The sequence below is a fragment of the Protomyctophum bolini genome (genome assembly GCF_963924005.1).
Source record: "Protomyctophum bolini genome assembly, chromosome: 22".
In the NCBI taxonomy this organism is placed as follows: domain Eukaryota; kingdom Metazoa; phylum Chordata; class Actinopteri; order Myctophiformes; family Myctophidae; genus Protomyctophum; species Protomyctophum bolini.
The window spans coordinates 4,667,001-4,684,698 of NC_137883.1; the positions used below are offsets into that span (position 1 = coordinate 4,667,001).

The window sequence follows — 17,698 nt, forward strand, 5'->3', positions numbered from 1 at the left end:
TACTGTCCTCATCAACGACAACAATATCTGGTGTATTAGCTGTGACATCTGAAAAGGCATCATTTTCATTATTGTGCATGAACATGGCAGTTGAAACACGCGAGTGCTTATACATTTTGGCAGATGATGAAACATATGAACTTATGTCCTTAGCTAATAGGTCAACAATGATGTCGTGCCTAGCAATGTACATTCCCTTTTATATACTGTACCTGTCCCAGGTTCTCTGTGGAGGTGTAAAGTGTAATATTCTGTGTCCCAGGTTCTCTGTGGAGGTGTAAAGTGTAATATTCTGTGTCCCAGGTTCTCTGTGGAGGTATAAAGTGTAATATTCTGTGTCCCAGGTTCTCTGTCGAGGTGTAAAGTGTAATATTCTGTGTCCCAGGTTCTCTGTCGAGGTGTAAAGTGTAATATTCTGTGTCCCAGGTTCTCTGTGGAGGTGTAAAGTGTAATATTCTGTGTCCCAGGTTCTCTGTGGAGGTGTAAAGTGTAATATTCTGTATCCCAGGTTCTCTGTGGAGGTGTAAAGTGTAATATTCTGTGTCCCAGGTTCTCTGTGGAGGTGTAAAGTGTAATATTCTGTGTCCCAGGTTCTCTGTGGTGTTATAAAGTGTAATATTCTGTGTCCCAGGTTCTCTGTGGAGGTGTAAAGTGTAATATTCTGTGTCCCAGGTTCTCTGTGGAGGTGTAAAGTGTAATATTCTGTGTCCCAGGTTCTCTGTGGTGTTATAAAGTGTAATATTCTGTGTCCCAGGTTCCCTGTGGTGTTATAAAGTGTAATATTCTGTGTCCCAGGTTCTCTGTGGAGGTGTAAAGTGTAATATTCTGTGTCCCAGGTTCTCTGTGGTGTTATAAAGTGTAATATTGTGTGTCCCAGGTTCTCTGTGGTGTTATAAAGTGTAATATTCTGTGTCCCAGGTTCTCTGTGGAGGTAAAAAGTGTAATATTCTGTGTCCCAGGTTCTCTGTGGAGGTGTAAAGTGTAATATTCTGTGTCCCAGGTTCCCTGTGGAGGTGTAAAGTAAAGTGTAATATTCTGTGTCCCAGGTTCTCTGTGGAGGTATAAAGTGTAATATTCTGTGTCCCAGGTTCTCTGTGGAGGTGTAAAGTGTAATATTCTGTGTCCCAGGTTCTCTGTGGAGGTGTAAAGTGTAATATTCTGTGTCCCAGGTTCTCTGTGGAGGTGTAAAGTGTAATATTCTGTGTCCCAGGTTCTCTGTGGAGGTGTAAAGCGTAATATTCTGTGTCCCAGGTTCTCTGTGGAGGTGTAAAGTGTAATATTCTGTGTCCCAGGTTCTCTGTGGAGGTGTAAAGTGTAATATTCTGTGTCCCAGGTTCCCTGTGGAGGTGTAAAGTGTAATATTGTGTGTCCCAGGTTCCCTGTGGAGGTATGTGCGTGCCAGCATGTCTCTGTCTGGGTATCTACCTCCCCTCTGTGACCCCAAAGACGGACACCTGCTGATGGACGGAGGCTACATCAACAACTTGCCAGGTGTGTGTGTGTGTGTGTGTGTGTGTGTGTGTGTGTGTGTGTGTGTGTGTGGCCATGCAGCTGTTAACCCATTTAGGACTCGGGTCGATTCTAAAGACAAGTCTTCTAGTTTTCTGAAAAGCCTTATGTTTCGTTGTCGGTGGTTCTCAACCTTTTTCATGTCAAGGACCCCCGGAATTATCTGTAATTGCCCCCCCATCTGAAAATATGTTGTTCCACGGACCCCCCCCCCCCAGAAGCAAAGATTTCAGTTGAAAACGTACGCACTGAAAGAATACCCCACATTTTCACGATTTTTCAAAAATAGCAGATCTACAAGCTCATAATAATGCTTAAAACACCAATGGGGGTTCCCGTCCAGAATGGGTAAAATGAAAGTACAGTGCGTGAGCTGAAAGTACAGTGCGTGAGCTGAAAGTACAGTGCGTGAGCTGAAAGTACAGTGCGTGAGCTGAAAGTACAGTGCGTGAGCTGCAAAGACGCCTGCGTGAACCAGCGTGCATGGTTAGTGTTCGACGTCGTCAGACCACAGCAGCTCAGCCTATAATATACCAGGGTTTCCCCAATACATTTTCCATATTTTGACTAGGGTACCAGGCTGGGGGCCGAGTCCGCACGCGAGGACTCGGCGCGCCCGCACGTGAGGAATTTTCGCTTAATTAATTAATTTAATTAATTAATCTTTTTTTTTTCATTAATTAATTAAGCGAAAATTTGTTTTTTGTAATTTTTTTCACTAATGAATTAAGCTTAATCTTGCCAAAAGCCCTTGAATATGACGGCAGGGCTTTAGCAGTGATTCTCATTTTAATTTGAAGGATGCCCAGTTTGACATAATAGGCTATACTGACCCCCCTTTAATGCCATTTATATCCGTTACCTAAAAAAATTAAAACAATAATGGCCCGCGGGGCCCCCTATTGGGGAAACCCTGCTATATATACTGTACAAAGGTGTGGAAAATGCCTTCAGCCTTATCCCGGTTGCATTAGTCAAAAAGAGAGGGATATGAGAAATATAATGATTAGAGCGGATACTATAGCAAAGATCAACCGCAGTACTCTAGTCACATCTTTATACACATTCCTGTCATAATAGCCATGGTTGAGAACACCGCCAGTACCACGACCACTATCCCTGCAATACATTGTCTCGGGAGAGTCCTGAGGAATTTGAGAGTAGACAGAGAGAGAGAGAGATGAGTTTCGGTCTCCAAAGACCTGTACCTATACCTACGCTCCTTCTATCTCCTATCTCCTATATCTATGTCGTATTACAGAAGCTAGCTTTGACGATGAACCTCCACTCCTGGAAGGAGTCAGGAGACCTGATAGTCTCCCCGTTTCTGTGTGTTCATAATATAATGCCTTCACAAAGTCACTGGTGCGGTCCCAGACTCCCTGTGCGTGTGTGCGACTGTGCGTCTGTAATCGCGTGCATTGCGTGCACGTGTGTGCACGAGTTTTCATTTAGTTTCCATTTGGTTTCCGTCAGTGAAAAAAGGTAGTCGACGGACATTTTTCGTCATGGTTTTAGTCGACGAAAGCAGCACTGACACACACACACACACACACACACAGGCGCTCTTTTAGACTCCTGCAGGGCCCAAGCGCCTTCAACGATAAAAAAAAAAAGAATAAAAGTTGGGCTCAATTTCCGATATATAATTCTCCTTGATCCTTTCCAGCTGACGTAGCGCGCTCCATGGGAGCCAAGGTGGTGGTCGCCATCGACGTGGGCAGCCAGGATGAAACCAACCTGACCAACTACGGTGACTCACTCTCAGGATGGTGGCTGCTATGGAAACGACTCAACCCCCTGGCTGAGAAAGTCAAGGTAATGTGTGTGTGTGTGTGTGTGTGTGTGTGTGTGTGTGTGTGTGTGTGTGTGTGTGTGTGTGTGTGTGTGTGTGTGTGTGTGTGTGTGTGTGTGTGTGTGTGTGTGTGTGTGTGTGTGTGTGTGTGTGTGCGTGCTCTGTGTTGAGGAGGTAGGCATGCCATGTACTGTACTCTACGACAAGCATTTTCTGTTACACCTGTTTTAACACTTCTAATAGGTTGTGGACTGTCTTGAACACCATTGCGTGTTGTTTTCGTCGACTAAAACTAAGGCGAAAAATGTTCGTCGACTACCTTTTTTCACTGACTAAAACTACAGTACATAGAAGCTAAATAAAAATGAACCTATGATGACTAAAACTAAGACTACATTATAATTGTATTGACAATTTCGTCAACAAATTAAAACTAGACTAAAATGTGAGGGAGGGACTAGTGGACCAGAGATCCAGTTTTATGCTAGGTTGCATGCTGAAAATAGTGGATCTACAAGCTCACAATGCGTCACAGGCTCGCAGCGCATTTTCAGCATGCAACAAAAGTGTAAAATCAGCCATTACAACGACATCAAGGCCTGTCAAAACACATTTTAGTCGACTAAATCAACTGTAGATTCAGTCGACTAAAATCGTATGACATTTAGGCGACTAAAACTGGACGGAACACTAGGAACATTTCAGGTGACTAAAATGTGACTAAAACTAAATGAAAATGAATCAAAAGACTATGACTAAAACTAAAAGAAAATCTAAATTTACTGTCAAAAACAGCACTGGTTAGGAGGATATGAAATGGTCTATATATCTTATTAGCTGAGGTCTATTTCAGTGGTGCCTTGGTCTGTCTGTATCTACCACGTGTCACAGACAAAGTCAGAGAGAGAAGGATGAGTCTGGCGCAGGGCACTGCGTCAGGCACCCAGAACTTGAGGCAAGTAAATTTACCCTATATGGGAGCCAACCCCCATACCAGCTCAGTGGCCTTGTGGTTAGAGTGTCCGCCCTGAGACTGGGAGGTGGGAGGTTGGTATGACCCGGCCGGGTCATACCAAAGACTCTAAAAATGGGACCCAGTGCCTCCCTGCTTGACACTCAGCATCAAGGGTTGCATTGGGGGTAAGTCCCTGCGACATACTAGCGTCATGTCCAGGGGGTTACTTGTACATCAAGCTGCCTCACACTACAGAAACAGGAGATAGCCCCTATGGGCCTCATGGCTCGGCAAGGCTACTTACTATGGGAGCAAAGCCAGGAGGGGAAAGAAGCGTACCACCTAATGTAGACGTGGTGCGGCGCGACAGCTTGGCTGACAACACTGAAGAGCTCAAAGAACCTGATGTTGGATAGGAAATTGTGGAAGGGCAGCGATCCAGGAATTCCCGAGTTGGTGTTGGCTAGACCTCGCTCTCGCAGCAACTAACTAACTAAGCTAACTAACTAACTGTATCCATCTAGGTGCTGAACATGGCAGAGATCCAGACGCGGCTGGCCTACGTGTGCTGCGTCAGGCAACTGGAGTCGGTGAAGAGCAGCGACTACTGCGAATACATCAGACCTCCCATCGACAGATACCGCACTCTGGAGTTCGGCAAGTTCGATGAGATCGCTGTAAGTCACACACACAGTGGCTGGTGGATGGATGGATGGATGGGGGTCTTAGCACTTTTTTTTTGTGTTTGTTTTTCAATTCCATTTCATTAACAATCAGTGTTGTTTTCGTCGACTAAAACTTAAGGCGAAGAATGTTCGTCGACTACCTTTTTCCACTGACGAAAACGACATGGAAACTAAATGAAAACTAAGCTATGATGACTAAAACTAAGACTAAATATACTGACAATTTCGTCAACAAATAAAAACTATTGGTAGACTAAAATGTTAGGAAGTGACTAGTGGACAAGAGATCCAGTAGGCCTAAGTTATTTTACAATTAGTTGCATGCTGCGCTGCTTTATGAATGGAAATATGCCAATGCTGAAGCCTGCGAGATGCCAATGAGAACCAACCGACTGCAGCATACAACTGCTTGACGCTGTTGACACAGCTGTGTGTGTGTGTGTGTGTGTGTGTGTGTGTGTGTGTGTGTGTGTGTGTGTGTGTGTGTGATCCAGGAAGTGGGCTACCAGCATGGCAAGACCGTGTTTGACGTGTGGGGTCGCAACGGCGTGGTGGAGAAGATGTTGAAGGACAGACACCAGGAGGAGTTCCACAAGACGCAGAGCAACAACAACGTAAGCACGGAAGGCAGTATACGGCAACACACGTGCACAGATAAGACACCAGGTGGCGCTAGAGCACCTGCCCTTCTTTGCCCTCCTGGACGAGCAATCATGTGCCCTTTTGAAAAGAACTCCGCAAATTTGGGGAGAATCGGAGATAAATGTATTTTTTTTCTAAATCTGATAACGTGGAAGCGGATGGAGCCAGAGTTTTCATTATATATATATATTCTTTTTTTTCTTTTTTCATATACCTCTTTTTACTCGTTTTTGAGTGGTGCAACGACTCCATTAAGGATGTGTGTCTGTCCCTGGCTGGGTCTGTCCGAGCACGGAAATTGCATTTGGTTGGTTTTCGCAATGGTCAATACCAGCCATAATGCAGCATGAACAAGTTTTATTATCGATTTATTATCCAATTTACATTTCAAAATATTCCTCCTCGCTATGAGCTGTATGTATATTGATCTACTGCTACACAATCCAATGATTTTATTTTCATTTTTTTTCTTATTGAGGAGAGAGAGAGAGAGAGAGAGAGAGAGAGAACATGAAGACACTAATTGCAAAGTGAAGGAAATGCTAGTGGAGATATAATACAATGCCTGTTAACCCATTTAGACCTGAGGACGATTCTACAAAATGTATTCTGAATCCTGACATTCAAAGATTTGCGACACATTTTCACGATTTCTCAAAAAACAGCAGACCTACAAGCTCATGGCGCGGCACTCGGTGCCGCGCCATGAGCTTGTAGATCTGCTATTTTTCAATAGCTAAAGTATAACGTAATGCTTCCCGTCCCAAAATGGGTTAAGGAAAGAGCTGCGTAAGAGAGATGGGGTTCACAGATTGGAGTTGAACCTTTTTGCAGGGATTTGATGCGGCATCAGATGTACAGTATATATGCTGCCTCTGTAAAAGAAAGAAAGTCCACCATACCTTAACCCATTCTGACCGGGCACCCATTTTGGTGTTAGCATCATGTTATGCTTTAGCTATTGAAAAATAGCAGATCTACAAGCTCATATCGCGCCACCGAGTGGCGCGATACGAGCTTGTAGGTCTGCTATTTTTGAAAACGACTGACATTTTTCTAGAATCTGATCTCAGGTCAGAATGGATTAATCAGACCAGTGTGTGTCCTAGTGGAAACCTCGTATGAATCTGATCTCAGGTCAGAATGGGTTAATCATGTTAATGTGTGTGCAGGTGATAACATGTCCCAACGCTTCGTTCACTGATCTAGCCGAGATCGTGTCCCGCATTGAGCCTGCCAAACCTACCTTAGTGGATGGTAAGTTACACGCGCGCACACACACACACACACACACACACACACACACACACACACACACACACACACACACACACACACACACACACACACACTGCCTCTTCTTTGGGCCGCCTTTGGGCCCAAGTTGTCGAAACCCTCCGACAACCAGTCCGTGGGTATAGAGCGCCGCAGTCCCCGCCCCCTTTCAGAAAGCGAGTGGCCCAGGAAGTGGAAGCCCCATGCATTCTGCCATCGGCACTTTTAATATAATTTATTTAAAGACGGTTACGCCGCGGACAAAGCCAATTCGGATCGTGACGAATCATGACAATGAACACAATATTTTGGGACGATCAAATCATTAGAAAGAATAAAAGAAAGTCAGGAGACAACACTATTTGTTTTATTTTTCGTCTTATAAATTATTTGATCGGCCCAAAATATTGTGTTCATTGTCATGATTCGTCACGATCCGAATTGGCTTTGTCCGCGGCGTAACCGCCTTTAAATAAATTATATTAAAAGTGCCGATGGCAGAATGCATGGGGCTTTCACTTCCTGGGCCACTCGCTTTCTGAAAGGGGGCGGGGACTGCGGCGCTCTATAGCCATAAGCGGCGGGTGTGTAATGCTAAGCAAGGCTTAGCCTTCCCAAAAATGATGCTGGGTATTTTTTTAAATATATACTAAAATGTGTGCAGCATTATATAGAAGGCTATTGTGTGTGTGTGTGTGTGTGTTGTCGCTGCTCCCTGGTGATCGCTGATCGGGTATAGGTAGGCTATACAGCAGCCGGCCTAATCAGCATATGATTGGCTATACTATTGGTATGTCTGTATAGTGTAAACCTCGTCCTTCCAGTCGCTTTGTAGCAAACAAGTAGCGCGCGCTGGTTTGTTTTGGGAAACGCAAAATGTCTTTTTCAAGGCAAAGATAAAGTGATTCAGAAGAAGAAGCTGTGACTCCTGTGAGTCGGCTGTCAGAACTCGGCACTGTTCACAGTTCACACCACTGCAGCAACACTGACACGTTCAGCGGAGTGGCTGCCGTCTCTGTGCCGTCTGTGAAGAGCAATGAGCCGCGACTCCCGGGGAGGGGCAGCAACACCGGCCGGGTAATCTGGAATAAAGCCTAGCACGTTGGATATTAAAACTGGAGCCAATTCACATCAGTCTACTTACTTTAAATACAGTGGAACCATATTTGAACCCGTACGATATAACATATTCCACTATTTTGTGAGCGAGCGTGCGTGCGTGCGTGTCCTGGGGACGTAAAAGGGACGCACCGAAAGGGACATTCTTGGCCGATGGTGTGATTTGAAATCTGGTGTGATTTTAGGTCGCTTCATATAATGAACTGTGTTTGAAACATAAACCAATCATACCCGGCCTTTCTGTCAGGGGGGGGGGGGGGGGGGGGTTGGCGGCTGTGTGTCGTTAATGACGTCCGTTCATATTTGATACAGACCTCGGAAGTATCTCAGGAGGGGAGCGCTCACGACGTCACGGCTAAAACACTGAATAGGAAACGGAGTTCTTAGAGGGGTCGTCGTCGGGTATAGCGTTGGCTCTCGGTGGAGTCCACTGGTGAATATGTAGTGCCTTCTTGTCTATGCAAGTTACAGAAGTTGAAAATGCGTCCGTGCTACCTACTGCGTTGACGACGGTGCTTACTTACAGCGGAGCAGCTTTACGTAGCGATGCACCCAATATTCGGCCGCAGAAAATATGCGGTGGAGAACGGCTAACAAAAAAATGCAATTTTCGGCCCATTCGGTTTCGGCCCCGAATAGGCAGAAAATATATCGCCGAAATGTGTATTATGCAATTAATGCATTGAAAAGAGCTGAATTAATGTTTCATGGACCCATTGTAGTGATTATTATTTAAGTGAGGTTTTGCCGTAACCATTTATTTTTCCATAAATCAGGTAGCTTTAAGGACAGCAATGGTAGGGAAAAAAAATATATATATATAATATTAATCATCTTCTGTTTCTTATATTCGGTTTCGGCCACGAATTTCCCTTTCAGTGCATCCCTTTCACTTCCCCAGGACACACACACACACACACACACACACACACACACACACACACACACACACACACACACCGTTTACAGACATTATTACTATATTCTTCACACTGAATCACCCTTACTCACAGAATAGTGAAATATGTTATATAGTACGGGTTCAAATATGGTTCCACTGTATTTAAAGTAAGAAGACTGATGTGAATTGGCTCCAGTTTTAATATCCAACGTGCTAGGCTTTATTCCAGAATGTCCCTCTGGGGATCAATACAGGTTTATCTTAACTATCTTAATAGGGAAGTAACTGTTACAATGGCTGGCTGTTTCCTTCTGTCTCATAGCTGGGGTAGATAATATTTATATTGAGCTAAATTACCTGGATCCATTTCTACTCCCACACACACACACACACACACACACACTCGCGCGCGCACACACACGCGCACAAACGTTGTGGAATTGCCCATTCCACCTTGTCATTTCAAGTGTCCTGAGGATTAGGTCGATTTTTCAAAAAAATAGCAGACCTACAGGCTCGTAGCGCGCCACTCGGTGCCGCGCTAGGAGCTTGTAGATCTGCTGCTATTTCAATAGCTAAAGTATAACGGAATGCTTAAATCACCAAAAGGGGTTATACCGCCCGGAACGGGTTGAAAATGTTACAATACATTAAAATACATTAACGAGAGTAAATCATAGGCTAGCGCCACGTAATTGTTCAGGTTAATTTATTTGTTTGTCCCCCGAAGGGCGATTTGGTCTACAGGCCTTACAGCGAAGCATAACAGTCAGACAACATGAATCACATCATTGTGAGGGTCGTGTGCGGCCCTGAACCTCTGGTTTTAAAAAATAATAATTATACACGTTATTTACTTTTAATTTTGGTGTTTTCTTGTTTTTATTTGTCTAACTATATTGTAAAATGAATGTTACGCAGAGAGTAAGTGTATAAATTGACGGCTGAAATCCCAATTTAAATTATGGACAGACGCCGACACTGAAACATATTGGAAATACATTCAAACATGCTCATATAGAAAGTAATTAAGAGGCCTTTGCCGAATCTCATTCCTGCTCAAAATATAACTCCAGGCTCCAGAAACAATTTAATTTTAAAATGACATTTGGTGCCAGAGTTTAGTTGCCACCTTATTGTGGAAATGTGTTCCAGGCTTTTCAATCACTTGAATGAGAACGAACGCAAATGGGAATCAACACAATGGGCCACAATTTGATGAAAATGGCATTTTTAGTCCAATTCAGGTTTTGGGATTCAAAGGGACTGCGACATATAAAAAAAGAGTTTTTGTAATTTTCCGTATTTATTTTATTGGGTCAATTCAATTTCTGAGGTCAATTGCACCCAAAAAAAAAACCCTGAACTTTTAACATGCAGTAGATTAGTAGCCTCGGAAACCCAGACCCATTTCCAGGGAGAAAAAAAGAAAGTCTGGTACAGAGTCCACTTAAATTCGGCATAGAGTAGCACTCTCTGCTGATTAATTAGTCTCATGTCGCGCAGCTGCGTCTACATTCTCTAGACGCAGCTGCCTATATGCCATAGAAAGCATATATAGACCCCCAGGCTAGTAGATTAGTGGTCTGGGGTCTTCTGGCTCCAAACACATGCTCTGGTTTTCCTGTGGATTGTGATGTGAGGCCTCACTCACGCCTTTCCATCTAGCGTACAACATTGACGCTATGTTAAGCAAGATGTAAGTGTCATGGCCGCCCCGATGCATTTCCAATGGAAGTCACACGGTTTGATTGTTTTGGACAGTCGAAAAACACAGCCGAAAGCCATATACAACAGCTCGTAGTCCAAAATGTTGTATCAAACCATGTGACTTCCATTGGAAATGCATTGGGGGCGGCCATGACACTTACATCTTGCTTACTTCTAGCATGCATCGATGTTAAAGGCTAGATGCTAAATCGAAAGGTGTGAGTGAGGCCCGAGATGTAAAAGTAGAAGGAAAAGTACTGGAAATTGGAAATAGTACAAATTCCTCAAAATTGTACTTAACCCATTCTGACCTGAGATCAGATTCATACGAGGTTTCCACTGGACACACACTGGTCTGATGAACCCATTCTGACCTGAGATCAGATTCTAAAAAATGTCAGTCGTTCTTCGATTTTTCAAAAATAGCAGACCTACAAGCTCGTAGCGCGCCACTCGGTGGCGCGCTATGAGCTTGTAGATCTGCTATTTTTCAATAGCTAAAGCATAACATGATGCCAACACCAAAAGGGGTTCCCGTTCAGAATGGGTTAAGTAAACCAACGTAAGTTATTTCCACCACTGGTTGCACTCAACAATCCTCCTCTCTCCACCTTCTTCCTCCTCGCTTATATCTCGCCGCATAATCACCCTGTTCTGCTTCTTCCTCTTCCCACTTTTCCTTGCACCCCATGTCCACCATTTGACCCACTCGCTCACTCCTCCACCTGCACACCTATACCTATACCTACCGCCATTCCTTCATCTCTCCTGCTCTCTCTCTCTCCCTCTGCCTCTCCACCCTTCACCGCTTGCTTCCGCCATCTCTCCCCCTGCTCCACTCCACTCCCTCCTCCACCCTCCTCTACCTCCACCACCACCCCAGAGGAGTCCGACTACCACACTGACTATGAGGAGGAGGCGGTGGAGAGCGCTCTGTCCGACATGGAGCAATACGGTCACTATGGGGAGCACACTGAAGGAGAGGACACGGCTGACACGGCTGACACGGTGCGGTGAATATTATGTCCACTCACCACAGGGGGGGGGGGCTTTTAACCCATTCTGACCTGAGATCAGATTCTAAAAAAAAATCTTCTATACATCCTGACAGTTTTCATTCTGACCTGAGATCAGATTCTAAAAAAAATGTCTTCTATACATCCTGACAGTTTTCATTCTGACCTGAGATCAGATTCTAAAAAAATGTCTTCTATGTCTAGTCGCTCTTCGATTTTTCAAAAAAATAGCAGACCTACAAGCTCGTGGCGCGCTATGAGCTTGTAGATCTTGCTATTTTTAAATAGCTAAAGCATAACGTAATGCTAACACCAAAACGGGTTCCCACCCAGAATGGGTTTTTTTTTAGGCCTGTCCTCAAAAAACGATTTTTCAAAAAAATAGCAGACCTATTGTTTTTCAATAGCTACATTATAACAATGTTTAAAAACACCTGAAGGGGTTCCCGTGCCAAAATGGGTTAAAACGGGCTGCACTGTCTCAAACTATGCCTTTACCCACTGGTTCCCAAATTTTTCTTTTATTTTTTGTTTCCTACATTTTGTTTTTAATTACCATTTCAAAATATGAAAATGAATACAAAACATGAATACCCCATAAAAACTTTTTTTTTTTTTCATGAATTGAAAAATAACAATCATTTTTTTCCCCCTGTAATTTAATTAAGAAATCCAAGAATAATCCAAGAAATTCCATGAATTAGAAAACAAACGTTTAACCCATTCTGACCGGGAACCCGTTTTGGTGTTCAGCATCATGTTATGCTTTAGCTATTGAAAAATAGCAGATCTACAAGCTCGTAGCGCGCCACCGAGTGGCGCGCTACGAGCTTGTAGGTCTGCTATTTTTGAAAAATCGAAGAACGACTGACTTTTTTTAGAATCTGATCTCAGGTCAGAATGGGTTCATCAGACCAGTGTGTGTCCCAGTGGAAACCTCGTATGAATCTGATCTCAGGTCAGAATGGGTTAAGTAGTAGTGAAGAGAGCCGATCTACAAGCTCATAACGCGCCGCGAAGCGATGCATTGTGAGCTTGTATTTAGAGTAGATCTGAGGCCAATTTTTACAAATGCCTTCCAAATCCTAACCTAAGTTTTTCAGAGAAAATTCAAAATGACATAGAAAGATTTTCAAATTTCAAAAGAAAATACTGTTGCTATGTATCAATATCTAAAATGACACAGATTCTTATAGTACTTCAACTTCAACTTGAAGTATTTTTCGGAAACGTCCGAAGTAGTAGCAAAACCTTTGCTAATAGAAACCAATGCAAAATGCCAGAAAATCAGTGGCAGAGGACTGACCTCATGCTTCCTTCTATGCATGAGGAGTCCAAGCTGCTTCTTTTTCACCTGACGGGGGAGAGTTTCCCTGGGGGTCGGACGTATAGCGCGTGGAAGGAACACGTTATTCCGACCAGTTCCTTTTCCCCTCCATCAGGCTGGCCAGGAGGAGGTATAGTTTAGAGACCAGGATTACTGCATGTTTTTTTGTGAGGGTATACCTACCCTAGGGGGACACGGGGGGAGAACATGCAAACTCCACACAGAAAGGCCCTTTCGCCAACCCCCGCCTGGGGTATGTATGGGCACTGATGACGCGGAGGAGGGAACACGCCACCCAGCGGGAATCGAACCCAGGATCCCTTCTAGCTGTGAGGCGACGGCACTACCGACTGTGCCACCGTGACCTCGCTGATCGTTGCCGAAGCTCATAACATGAGCACACAGCAAACTATAGCCCATTTTGGGGCGAGAACGCCTTTTTGGTGTTTTTAAACGTTATAATTTAGCTATTGGAAAAAAAATAGCAGATCTACAAGCTCATAGCGCGCCACCGAGTGGCTCGCTATGAGCTTGTAGATCTGCTTGTCGATCTGCTATTTTTGTTTGTTTTTGTTGTAAAATCGTAAAAAAAAATGCGGCACAAATCTTTGAATATAATTATATTCTCTCGGAGCGAACGTTTTTTTTTTATTATTTTTTTATTTTGACGTCAGGCCTAAATGGGTCAATACCCATGCATGCCCTTCCGTCGTAAACGATGTATTGTGCATCGTTTGCACCAACCTGCAAAACATTGCAACTCTTCCTCACAATGTTTGCCCCTGCCCCGCCCCGCCCTGCCCTGCCTCTCTCTCTCTCACACACTCTCACATAGGATGAAGAGCTGGAGATGAGAGGAGCAGAGGGGGAGCAGCACGTTCCTTCTCCGAGCAGCAGCGATGGGGGGAGCAGCAACAACCCCTTCACCACCACCACCTCCTCCTCCTCGGGCCGCGGTGCCCCTCGCCGCCGTGCTCCCTTCAACCTGGCCTCTCCCTCACCCGGAGTCCAGGAAAACGAGTGACGGATCCACACCTCTCTCTGCCATTTGAAACTAAAAAGCCGAACCGAAGATATCCCCCCACCCCCCGCGAAATCGTGCTGTCTCAGCTCACAGCCTGTCCAGGTTGACGAACACAACCAGTGCCGTTTTCATCCCAGCCTTTTTTAGCCCGTCGAGTTGACACAAGTAAAAAAAATGCCTTCCGTGAGGAGAATATACAGTCAGCCGGGGGAAAATGGTAAAAAGGTGCATCGGGCTATCTATTATAGCGCCTTTATCCGAGGCACTTTACAATGACTGTGCAACACGTTTACAAAAGTAGGGGGGCTCGCAAACTCACTTTGTAATGTAAATATATGCTCCAGACAATTTGTATTGACGAACACATGCAGCAGTGCAGGCCATTATGTCCTGCCTTGCTGTGTTCGTGAATACTGCCTGTGAACGCATTTTTTTTTTAAATTCACGAACACACAGCAGGCAGGACAACACGACCTGCTGTGTTGTGTTCGTGAATACAACGTTGAGTTGTGAGCCCCACGTTATCCGCTTGACAATTTGGTTTAGCACCAAGACCGGAGGATGTGCGTTACACTATCTCATTCTGTGCGTTACATTTACCCATATCACACACACACACACACACACACACACCGGGAGCAATTTGGGAGTTCAATGTCTTGCTCAAGGACACTTTTAACTCTCTGGGGCAGCCCGGATCGAACTGGGAACCTTCCCCCGTTCCCAGGCATATACTGTACTCCACCTCCTGAGCTATAGCCTCGGAAACCCAGGTGTTTTTATTTCCAGGGAGAAAGAAAAAACAAAGTCTGGGGCCCGACCGAGTCCACTTCAATAGTGTAGCGCAAACGTCGCTCACTCTCTGCTGATTTCTGATCGTCTGCACCTTTGTTAAATTGACACGCAAACACATGTACTCACAAACACTCCTCTCTCTCTCTCTCTCTCTCTCTCTCTCTCTCTGTCGCTCTAATTAATCAGTTTCATTTCCAGCAGCTGTGCCTATAGTTTCATATAGGCTGCCTATATGCCATCCATAAAAAGCATAGGTGAGTTCCAGTCTACTGCCGCTCCAAGGGCCAGTCCTGTAAATGCATTCCTATAGTCTCATACCTGTTCAGCTGACTGTGAACGCATTCAAATACATGCAGGGAGAGAGAGAGAGAGGAGTGGGAGAGAAATGGAGGGCTGTTAGGGTGTTACAAATACCTCATATACACTTACGTGCACACAATCCTTTTTTCAGTCCATCTGTATAAGACCCCAAAAAAAGCATCGGTTACATGCTTTAAGTCTACACAATAATTTCCTTTTTTCAGTCCATCTGTATAAGACCAGAAAAAGCATCTGTTACATGCCTTATGTCCACACAATCATTTCCTTTTTTCAGTCCATCTGTATAAGACCCCAAAAAAAGCATCCGTTACACGCTTTTTAAGCCATTTTAGGCAGTGACAGTTTTCTGAAATACCTCATGTTTCTGTATCAGTGGTGCTCCATATTTCATGTCAAGGACCCCAAAAGTTATATGTAATTATGCCCCCCCCCCCCCCCCATCTGAAAATATTATTTATAGACTGAACCCCCCTCCCCCCAGTTCAGTTAAAAACATTCGCTCTGAAACAATATACTGTATATTCTAAGATTTGAGGCACATTTCCACGATTTTTCAAAAATAGCAGACCGCTTGCAGATCTTGCTATTTTTCAATAGCTAAACCATAACGCAATGCTTTAAGCACCAAAAGGGGTTCCCAACCCCCAGAACGGGTTAATTGTGATTTCCCATGAAATGGACTTCACCAGATATATTATCCATGGACGAACGGCTACTATATCGATGATTCCATGTTGATTTATTTTACCCTATAAGTATAGCTTCGGTCTTCGTTTTGAGGTATGAAGATGATGAAGGGTATATATATAGTTGACAGAATCACAGTTCAACCCCATGAGCCATCTGGGGCCTATACGAGATTATACAGTCCGCTATAGCGGCATAATGGCTATTGACACGCTGCCGTCACGCACCAGTGTCGGAGATGCGGCGCGCGGAGCCCCTGGTTTCTCCTCTGGTGGGAGATAACTCTCATCAGTGCCCACATACCCGAAGGCGGGGGTTGGCGAAAGGGCCTTTCTGTGTGGAGTTTGCATGTTCTCCCCGTGTCCCCTAGGCCGCCCTAGGGTATAGGTACCCTCACAAAATGCAGTAAGCCTGATGGAGGGGAAAGGAACTGGTTGGAATAACGTGTTCTACGCGCTATACGTCCAACCAGGGAAACTCCCCCCTGTCAGGTGTAAAAGGAGCAACTTGGACATTCATGCATGAAGGGAGCATGAGTTCAAGTCCGTTGCTCTCCCCTTGTCCCCCATATATGGGGGACTAGGTTGGTGGAGGGTGTGTAGAGCCCAGGGTCACATTAGATGATTGACACAGGGGTGAAAAATGGGTTACAAAATTATTAAAAGAAAAAAAAGATAATTCTAATTGTGGACTCTTGAATCCCACATCTTTCGGTAGAATGCCGAGACGGCTGGTCCATTATTCACCGGGACCACATTCTATACTATATAGCCCATTCTGACCCGAGATCAGATTCTAAAAATAATCTCCTATACATCCTGACAGTTTTCTGAAAAAGCTGTGTTTCTATGTCAGTCGTTCTTCGATCTTTCAAAAATAGCAGACCTACACAAGCGAGCTTGTAGGTCTGATATTTTCCAATAGCTAAAGCATAACATAATGCTATATAACACCAAAAGGGGTTCCCGCCCCAAAATGGGCTAGCATACTCAATTTGCGTAATCAATCAACAATTAAGGCTCAAATCGGATTTCTCTCATGTAGCCTACTGTGTGTGGCACGGATGGGATACTTTTGGCTGGATACATTTCATTCTTTCAATCCAAATGGGGGAGGGAAAAAATATATATTTATTTATCGTTCAGTTAAAAGCATAATGCTTTGATGCACAAGAAAATAAATACATACGCAAATCATACTCGAGCCAGCAATGTAAATCCAATCTAAGCCCCCAGTTGGCATTGCATTTATGCACAGGCACAATGCTGGACAATCACTACACTGTCTACACAGCACATTGTCATAATATATATATATATACATGATTGTACTTAGAATTATACTAATTGTTATCCTTGATTACCGTAATAATCTCTTTATCACAGACTGACATATACTCACACTCAACTATAGGGCCTCCTATATCAATGCAAATCTTTTTTATTTTATTCGTATCAATCTCTTTTTTATATATATATATACTGAAAAGTAACCGTTATTGATTTTCAAATGCATTTATACTTTTTAGTTATGATGTTACACCCAGGCCCGGTTCCGGCGAGCCGCCTTCGCGTCCGAAACGTTTGAGAAATGACATTTACCATGTGGGTGCATGGTCCCTCTACTGTACCCTCTACTGTACTGTACTGGCACACCTGGATTCATATAGAGTTAAATATGTGCGTGTGTGTGTGTTTTTGTGTGTGTTAGGTGGTGAAAAACAACCATGCTGTTTTCGTTCTCGGACGCACGCACCCACCCACACACACAGCATGGTTGCACCACTCAAGCGTGGTTGCACCACTCAAAAGAATAAGGATTTAATTTAGCCTTATCTGTGATTTGACTAAAGCCTTTCCTTATAGACCGCCGAAGTCCTGACGTCACTCGCTCATCCCCTCGATTCCCCTGGTTCACGGAAGTAGTTTCTCTATAT

The 17,698-nt window shown here is 44.2% G+C and overlaps 1 protein-coding gene across 1 annotated transcript in view; it reads left to right on the forward strand.

Moving 5' to 3' along the window:
- Positions 1–17,227, forward strand: part of pnpla7a (patatin-like phospholipase domain containing 7a) — an 89,827-nt gene extending 72,600 nt beyond the window's left edge. The window contains exons 29-35 of the mRNA XM_080756538.1: positions 1,375–1,491; positions 3,179–3,327; positions 4,784–4,936; positions 5,440–5,559; positions 6,760–6,844; positions 11,476–11,600; positions 13,771–17,227. Coding sequence (XP_080612664.1) covers positions 1,375–1,491; positions 3,179–3,327; positions 4,784–4,936; positions 5,440–5,559; positions 6,760–6,844; positions 11,476–11,600; positions 13,771–13,959 — 938 coding nt within the window. The 3' untranslated portion in view covers positions 13,960–17,227. The remainder of the gene's footprint in view (positions 1–1,374; positions 1,492–3,178; positions 3,328–4,783; positions 4,937–5,439; positions 5,560–6,759; positions 6,845–11,475; positions 11,601–13,770) is intronic.
- Positions 17,228–17,698: the final 471 nt, after the last annotated feature.